General features: G+C 36.9%; 1 protein-coding gene across 1 annotated transcript; it reads right to left on the bottom strand.

Moving 5' to 3' along the window:
• Nucleotides 1-1,542: 1,542 nt before the first annotated feature.
• On the bottom strand, nucleotides 1,543-3,512 carry LOC123306715. The gene is made up of 2 exons (XM_044888836.1): nucleotides 1,906-3,512; nucleotides 1,543-1,842 (listed from the first exon to the last, which is right to left on the bottom strand). The coding sequence occupies exons 1-2, from the start codon at nucleotides 2,207-2,209 to the stop codon at nucleotides 1,607-1,609; spliced, it is 540 nt and encodes a 179-aa protein (XP_044744771.1). The 5' UTR covers nucleotides 2,210-3,512; the 3' UTR covers nucleotides 1,543-1,606.
• Nucleotides 3,513-8,698: the final 5,186 nt, after the last annotated feature.

The following is an 8,698-nucleotide window of genomic DNA, read 5'->3' as shown; positions in this document are numbered from 1 at the left end:
TATTTTAGACCAATCATAGATCTTAACGCAGACTTTTGCAGCACAAATAGTTTTCTGCAATCAGAACCACTACCCCAAATCACGATTCCGTACCTGAGTATAGAATCAAAATTCGCAAAATAGATTGATCTTAAAAGTTGCCTATCTACCCGTCTAGATAACACCCCTATCATATAAAGTGCCCGATTGAGTTTTTTACTTAGCTGATGAATATGTTCAGACCAATTCAATTGACTGTCTACATAAACTCCTAAAAATTTAGTGGTCTGTGCTATTTCGACTGTGGTATTGTTGAAATCTATTGTTTCCGGAAAATTTTCTGTAGATCTATTAGTCCTGAACATGACACACTCAGTTTTAGTAACATTTAGATGGAGCCCGTTCTGACTACACCAAATACTTATTAGATCAAAAGCTGTTCTCGTCTGTTCGATGCACGCTTTGAGGTTTTTACTTTTAATAAGTGCATTTGCGTCGCCTACAAATAAAAGTATATTGACAATTATTTGGATTAAAGTAGATATAGCTGAAGGTAGATCATTAATATATAAAAGAAAGACAAGGGGTCCTAAAATACTCCCTTGAGGTACACCTATATCAACTACTTCTTCTTTGGACGTGTTCTTCATCAGGATCTCACCTTGAGAAAGGCGGTTTTTAAGCACATAAGTTCATGGCGTGTAAGCTGCTCGTATGGCTTCGAGGAGGCTCTCAAAAAGATCTATATTATTTTCCTCACAATAATGGCGCCACAAATACTCGCAGAGCCTATCTGCGAAGTGGGTGTCTGCAAATCTACTGCGCCCACGAAAAAAATCTTTCGCAGGACGCCACGATCTGCTGCGTGTGGGTACCATCAACAGATGAAAAGAATATTTTGTAAATTAATAAAATACTCAATATGAATGAACAACCAACCAACAAATCTATGCTCCGGGTCGCTGTGATTAACCTTTCGATGGGTGTAATTCTGGCCGAGCAATGAGGACAATCCGTCATAAGCTCTCCAGCAATCTGTGTGGATTACAGATCCTGGAAGAACATGACGGACTATTTCAGCCAGTAATGTTTCAGCATCTCGCTGCTCCACTACCAGCATTCTGACGTCGTTGGTAACTGTGTCTATCATTCCCAAGACCCAGTGGCCTTGCCAAACCCGCCCCCGATTATATATGCGGTGTCCAAATAAACTTTCATCTATTTGGACCACAACACCTGGCCCGCCAATCTTCGGTAGGTTTTGCTGGAGAGTAGAGAAGTGATCGACCACCATTTCTCTATAGTAGCGGTACCTGATTATATTGTCACAATAACAAATTCAGTATGAATGAAAAGATGCAAAAAAATTAAATACTCAACTCCGCACTATCAGCCTCGTCCGACCTACTCCGAAGCTCATGACGAGCATCTTTGTAGCTCCAATCTCTCGTGAAGCAATACAATAATTAATCTGGGAAAAATATACAACAATGACAAAAACTTAACATTCATTATGAAAAATAGCTTACCCTATCGCAATATGCATCTTCAAACGGCATGCCGCCGGAAATCTCCACATTGCACAAGGTTCCGTCTCTCCATCCCATCAAAAAATTTTTCATAATACCTAAATCAATAAGGTGCAGAAAATCTCCGACAGGGAAATCTTCCACCATATCAATATCTGAAAACAAAATGGAGTATCCGCCTTATGATGCGATCCGTATTTTTTGGATCGAAAACCTTCATTTGTTTTTTTTTCACAATCTGATCTTTTGAAAAAAACCGTATGTGAAACATATGAATGCTCTCCGACTGTTGTGCATTTCAAACAGCCATGTTTCCCATTGAAATTGGTTACACCTGGAAAAAAAATATATATAAGTAATTAACACATTGCAGCCAAATGAAAAAAATGCGTAATACCTTTTATGAATGCTCTGGCTGGCGAATCACACACAAAACATCGTAATTTAACGGAAATCTTTGTCTCATTGACTATAAGACCCTCTGAAAAAATAATTTTTGCTTCTTTCACAAAAGGTAATAAAAAAGCAGACAAATCGGACAGTTTTTCCTGGCCACAATAAATGCCAATGATCATAGGCTTGACAGACGGTAATTCATGAATATTAAAAAGAATTGGAAAAAACTCGACTTTGCTGCTTTTATATATTGGTAAGCCATCCATGTTAACATTCAATAAAATCGTATCAGGTACATTGGCCATTCTGCTGAAAATTTGCCTGAGAGAAAATTCGAGGCCATTATGCCAATAATTTCCAATGCCTACTCTTGTTAATGAAATTTTTTTTTCTGTTTTCAAAAGAGTTCTTGGATCTCGAGGAACAATTCCTGTCAACCTTTTATTGATAATTTCGAATAGAGCTCTCAGTGCAGAATGACAAACTCCAAAAGAAACTGCCCATGACCTTAGTTCTTTTCGGAACTCGGTATCTTCTTCGACTCTAGAATGATTGTCGATTTCGTCAATACCATCTAGCTCTGTAAGCCAGATGAACCTTGATTCCTCTTTACAAGCAGTGGTTCCTCCAAATACCTCACTTTTGATATCAGATACATTAAGTTCTGAATAAAAAAAAAACACTTGTTTCTTCACTATCACAATGAGTTCTTTTTTCTTCTACTGCACTCGCTTGAACTGCAGATATTCCTGCATTGGCTACTGCTGCACATGCATGCGTTTTCGTTTAAATCCACCGCTTAGACGCGACATCGAGGCACTTGAAACACTTCTTACTGAATCTGGGGTTGTGGGTTCAGAAAAGCATTCCGTTGGTTGCTGGATAGAATTGTCAGCATCATCTTCATCACCAGAGCTAGGGACCTATAAATTGCTCGCTTGTAATTCCGGTGGTTGCTGGAAGTGAGGGTTAAGACAAGCCAATTCCTTTTCAAACTTTTTCGGTTTGATATTCTTGGCACCTTGACCACTTTGAGTTTTCTTAACTGTTTGGCTTTTCTATAATTGTCCTGTAATTTTCTCCATGTCTCTTTACAGACTTCACCTGGAACGAAGGATTTGATATATTATTTTGTTTCATAGGTTCCTAGCGACAGGAAACTCATTCAAATCGATGGCCTATTCGTTCCGCATGGGAGAAAGCACTGTCCGAAAAATCCTTTACAAGGCCTGTGAAGCTATATGGGATCAATTACAGCCCAAGGAAATGCCGCAACCATCTGAACAAATGTGAAAAGATATAGAAAAAGAATTTTTGCAACGCTGGAATTTTCCAAATGTGATTGGAGCAATTGACGGAAAACACGTAGTTATCAAAGCTCCACCGGTCCTTTGTACTTTTCCTACAGAAAAACTTTTAGCGTTGTATTGCTAGCCTTAGTATCGGCTGACTATAAATTCATCATTATTGATGTCGGCTCTCATGGAAAAAATTCAGAGGGTGTCATATTTACTTCATCGACACACGGACAATTATTGCGAAGCAAACGATTAGAAATACCTTCTGATAAAGCTCTGCCAGGAACCAATATAATTTTACCTCACGTGATAGTAGGTGACGAAGCGTTTCCTCTTTCTACAAATCTCATGAGACCATATCCTGGCTATCAAACAGAAAATGACGAAGAAAAACGAATGTATAATTTCAGACATAGCAGGGCTCGTCGAGTAAGTGAAAATGCATTCGGGTTATTGACTAAAAAATTTAGGATTTACATATTAATGTTAGTGTACATTACATGTGTATTACACAATTATTTAAGAGAAGATAAATTGCTGTTGGACCGAAAACGACCAATGCGATGTATGGGCTTCATAAGAAATATTTCGTCCTCTTCTTGGTATTGGGGTAACAGCGCCCAACAAGCAATACATGTCAGAGAGCTGTTTAAAAATTATTTTAATTCTCCCGAAGGTGCTGTTGATTGGCAGTTACAAGAAGTACGACGTGGAAGAGGCAATTTAATTTAAAAAATGTGATAAAGCAATATACGATGTATGTGCACTTACCTTTAGGCGCTTTCTTTTTGGTACTTCATGCACCTTCCTGCTGCTTCCGGTTTCACGCCCCTGAAGTGAATAAAAAGGTTATTAGTGCACCAACTCTGCGCAGAAGTTCTATCAGCTGTTGAGTTGTCAAGAGATACGTGGTTTGCAGCAATGATATATTATATCATTATATGTATACTATAATTTTGAGTGCGCAGTTCTTTTGAGTTAAGTTGTGTTTAGGTAGTAGTCGACAATTATTTACGTCTCGCTGTTTTTTCATCTTAAATTCTTCAATATGTCTAATTCTGAAACTAGAACTAGAACTAGAAACGAGATGCTAAAGGTACTTTATTAGTGTTGACTACAGTTTAGTATATTCGATTCAAATGCTCTCATTTTAGGTCCTAATGGACAGTCCAGATTTGCAGTTCTCCGATTCAGAAAGCACCAGTTCTCTGGAGTCATGTTCAGATGAAGAAGAGTGCCCAGGAGGAAAAGACAAGAAATAATGAAATACATAGAAGAAACGGTTGAAAAATACGATGATAGGGAATTTAAAGGTCATTTCCGATTGTCTAGAAAAACTACTACATATTTAATCGGTAAGCTTGTTTTTCTGAATTTTCTTAGCTCGTATTTCAACAATATAATTTCAGATTTGTTTAACCAATCCCAAATATTCATCTGGTCGACCAAATGTTTCTGCCAAGAAAACGGTCCTGCTGTCCCTTTGGTACTTGGGAAACAGAAATTCGTTCAGGGAAGTATCGGACAGATTTGGGGTGGCCATTGGAACTGCACATGGCTGTCTGACTCGGTTCCTGAACTTTCTCATGCACATTGAAGGTGAGCACATTGTGTGACTGAATCAACAACAACGACTTGAAATTTCAAGAATGTTCACCAGAAATAATGGATTTCCTGGTGCTATGAGAGCCATTGAAATCCCAAAGCCCGATGAAAATCAGGACTCCTTTATCAACAGAAAAGGTTACCATAGTATTTTATTACAAGGAGTGGTTGATCACAATAAAAAATTTATTGACGTTTTCTGTGGAGAACCAGGATCGTTGCATGATGCTCGATTGTCAGGAAGGTCGGCGACACTCTATGCAACGATCAGTGACAATCCAGAGTTCATTGGAGATTTTTACTAATTAGGGGATTCTGCATACCCTAATTTGGACTGTATAGTGACACCATACCCGGATACGGGATTCCTCAGTGAAAACCAGAAGATTTTCAATCAACGACTTTCATCAAAAAGGTTGTTGTTGAAAATGCTCTTGGATTGCTGAAAGGGCGTTTTCGAAGACTTAACGGTCTTGAAAATTCAAATTTAGATCTCTGTTCCCAGTTCCCATTAGGATGCTGTATTCTTCACAACATATGTATTCTTGGAAGGGTTTCGTTCTTCTGAGTGTTACGTTATATTATTTGTCTGATTTAATTTAATTTATTCTGGATGAATGAAACACATATCTATAGAGGTAGTAGAAGACTGATTTTATTCTCACATCTTAATTGACACGCGTGGTACAGACACCACAGACTTGCGTACATTTACTATATAAGAGATGGTGTATTTACAATATTAACATAGAATATAAAACCATGACACTGAGTATTTATCCAAATCTGATGTGCCCCAGGGCTCTAATCTCGGCCCACTTCTGTTTTTGTTGTTCGTCGATGATTTGATTTCTGCGATTGATGTGATGAGACTGCTATTTGCGGATTACTTCAAGTTCTTTCTCCGAGTGACTTGTATACAGGACTGTTTCAGATTGCAGAATGCTTTAGTCAAATTATTGGAATGGTGTGAGAATAATCGTCTTAGTTGAATATTTTTAAGTGTATTATCATTTCTTTTACAAGAAAGGTGGAACCTCTTTTGTTTGATTATTGTTTGGGAAATGTTAAGTTGTTAAGATTGAACGTTGTTCAGGACCTGGGAGTTCTGTTTGATGGTCAGATGTCATTTGTTTCTCACATAAATGATTTGCTAAGTGCTGCTTCTAGGGTGTATGGCTTCATCATTCGCAACGCAAATCATTTTCAGATTTCCAGAACACTTATTCTCCTATTTAACGCCCTGTTGAGAACTAAACTCGAGTATGCCTCGTTCATTTGGCAGCCCATTTACGCCTGTCATACTCAGCGTTTGGAGGCAATTCAACGCAGATTTGATAAATTCCTAGCATATAGGGAGGATGGCGTCTATCCACCTAGGGGTACTGACCATGATGCTCTCTTGCAGAGGTTCGGTGCTGTCTCTCTGGCTGATCGACGGGGTTTGCAGGCAGTATTATTTCTGTACAAACTTATTTATGGTAGTGTTGATTGTCCCTACTTACTGGAGAGGCTCAACTTCTATGTTCCAAGGCTCAACATGCGATCTAGGCCTGTGTTTCACTCGGTCCCTCGTAGGAATAATTGTATGGTTCGAACGCCCATTCAGCATATGTGTAGCCTTGTGAACAACCTTTGTCAGATGTGTGACATTTTCTTTGACAATTTGACCACTGTCAGGCAGAGCTATCTCAATTTTATAATGTAATGATAATTTGTTTTTGAGTTTTTAATTAGCATTTGTTAATTTTTCTGTAATTGGGTTTTTTCACTTGTAGAAAAATAAAGCTGTTTATTCATATGTTTGGAAGGGAAACTGAATTCCTTAGACGATATTCAAGAACAAGATGAAAATCAGCCGCCAAGTACCTCATTCAGCGGTACTCTTGGGGTTCAACAAGGATGTACTCGTCAAGAAGAAATTTTCCGAAGAATTTTCGCTTCTTGAAAAGTTATAAAATAAAATAAAAATAACATATTGTAATGAAGTTGATAGAAAAATAAATTGTTATTCAATAAACTTTGTATAATATAATATGAAAAATATCACAAGTTTCATTCTTAGATACATTAGGTATTATAAAAAAACAAAAAACCTATGGAATAAAAAATCAGACGTGGGATATTAAACTTCTACTTATCACCAAAAACAAAATAAACAAAAAACATCTGGAATAAAAAATTCATATTTTTATAACCTGATTAAGAGTTTAGGCAGGGCCTATAAACACAAATATTAAGAAAAAAACTCCTATTTATCATTAAAAACAGAATGAACAAAAAACTTCTGGAATAAAAAATATCACATTGATCAGTCTTAAATTGTATGCAACATAAAGGGAAGAGAGATAGTGAAAAATATCACTGGCCGTTGGCCTTATTAATTTTATGGCGCACATATATCACATTTTCTTTTTTCAGCATTCCTTTCTCTTTCAATTTCATATTTTTCTCCGTGCCGCCTTTTGCCTTCTTGTATATTCCTGGGCCTTCATTTCTAAATATTCTTGCCTCAATTGCTTTCACTAGCTCTTTTCCGTTCATGTTGCATACGTTTTTTTATTTCTGCATTTTGCAGAAACAATTGCTTCAGCGATTGTTATATCCCAGTGAGTATCGCTTTCAAGCAGATTGAGCTCTTGACATGCAGCACGAAATGTTGGATACACAACACCATCGACAGTTCGAAGAGACTTGTAAGATGTCGGCTCACGAACGTTCACCAGCAATAATCGCAAGTAGAAACATTCGTCATTTTGCGGATGAACTGTGTAAATGCGACCAAGAGCATCAGTTGAACGCACATCTGGAAGGTTCGGCACCACATTACCTTGACTTCGACGTTGAAAGGACCCCGCACACTTACTTAGGAAAAGCGGGTCCAGTGAATTTTCCCCATTTTTACATATTATATTTATATCAACCTTAAGAACAATATATCAGATTTTCACGAAGGTCTTACATCCGGTTTGTTCTATAGGGCGTTCCAAAATTGCTGCTACGGAAAAATGAATCTTCAAATTTTGATGATAATTCTTCTTATTTTCAAAATTTCATCATGATGCCTTGGGTTCTGAATAACGAGATTTCACAGATATCCAAACACCGCCCACCACGTTAAGTTTCGTTATACAGACTGTTTCATGAAGCTGTATAAGTAACTGAATGTAACTTTGTTAGTGACTTTGGGACTACCCTGAGTTTTTCAAAATATGATACCATGATGTATGTCCACCTCTGTAGGAAGTTTCATCAATGTACAAAGAACAGTTGCGAAATTATTTAGGTTTATATTCGGATTTCATACAATTTTTCTTCAAAACTTATCTGTAGTTGAGATTGCTGTCAAGAAATATAGGTTTTCATTCATAATAATTATTATGAAAGGTATTGACGGTCAGTCCAAAGGTTTTTTTATTCAGGAATGTACAGGATGGACATTATTCGGTGTCACTAATCTCCTCATTTCTCTTTCTCAAAATCTGTTTATATAGAAAAACAGTATTATCATTCCAGGTTGTTGTATCTTTGAGCACTCTAAGGATACATATTTTTTTAAATATTATACCATAAAAGTATGTCGACCTTTGTCAAAAATTTCACTCGTGTATAAATACTTAAAAATATTTCAGGTTTTAGTTCAATATACACCATTACTTGAAATAATAATTATCACCAATTTACATAAAAATATAATTCTAATACTTCACGCTTCAAAACAGCCAGATTCCTTTCATCGACATCATCTCCTCTATCTATTCGTCTGAGGTTATGGAAACTCATGATCACATAGGAAACATGCATATCTATTTCGCGCATTCATTGCAGTCTTTTCATATTAACTTTCTATAAATCTATACCAATAATGGTCGCAACGATTAAAAAAAAAAA

This window comes from Coccinella septempunctata, chromosome 2 (assembly GCF_907165205.1).
Source record: "Coccinella septempunctata chromosome 2, icCocSept1.1, whole genome shotgun sequence".
Lineage (NCBI taxonomy): Eukaryota > Metazoa > Arthropoda > Insecta > Coleoptera > Coccinellidae > Coccinella > Coccinella septempunctata.
The sequence above is the reverse complement of the archived record's forward strand: the minus strand, read 5'-3'. Positions and strand labels throughout refer to the sequence as shown.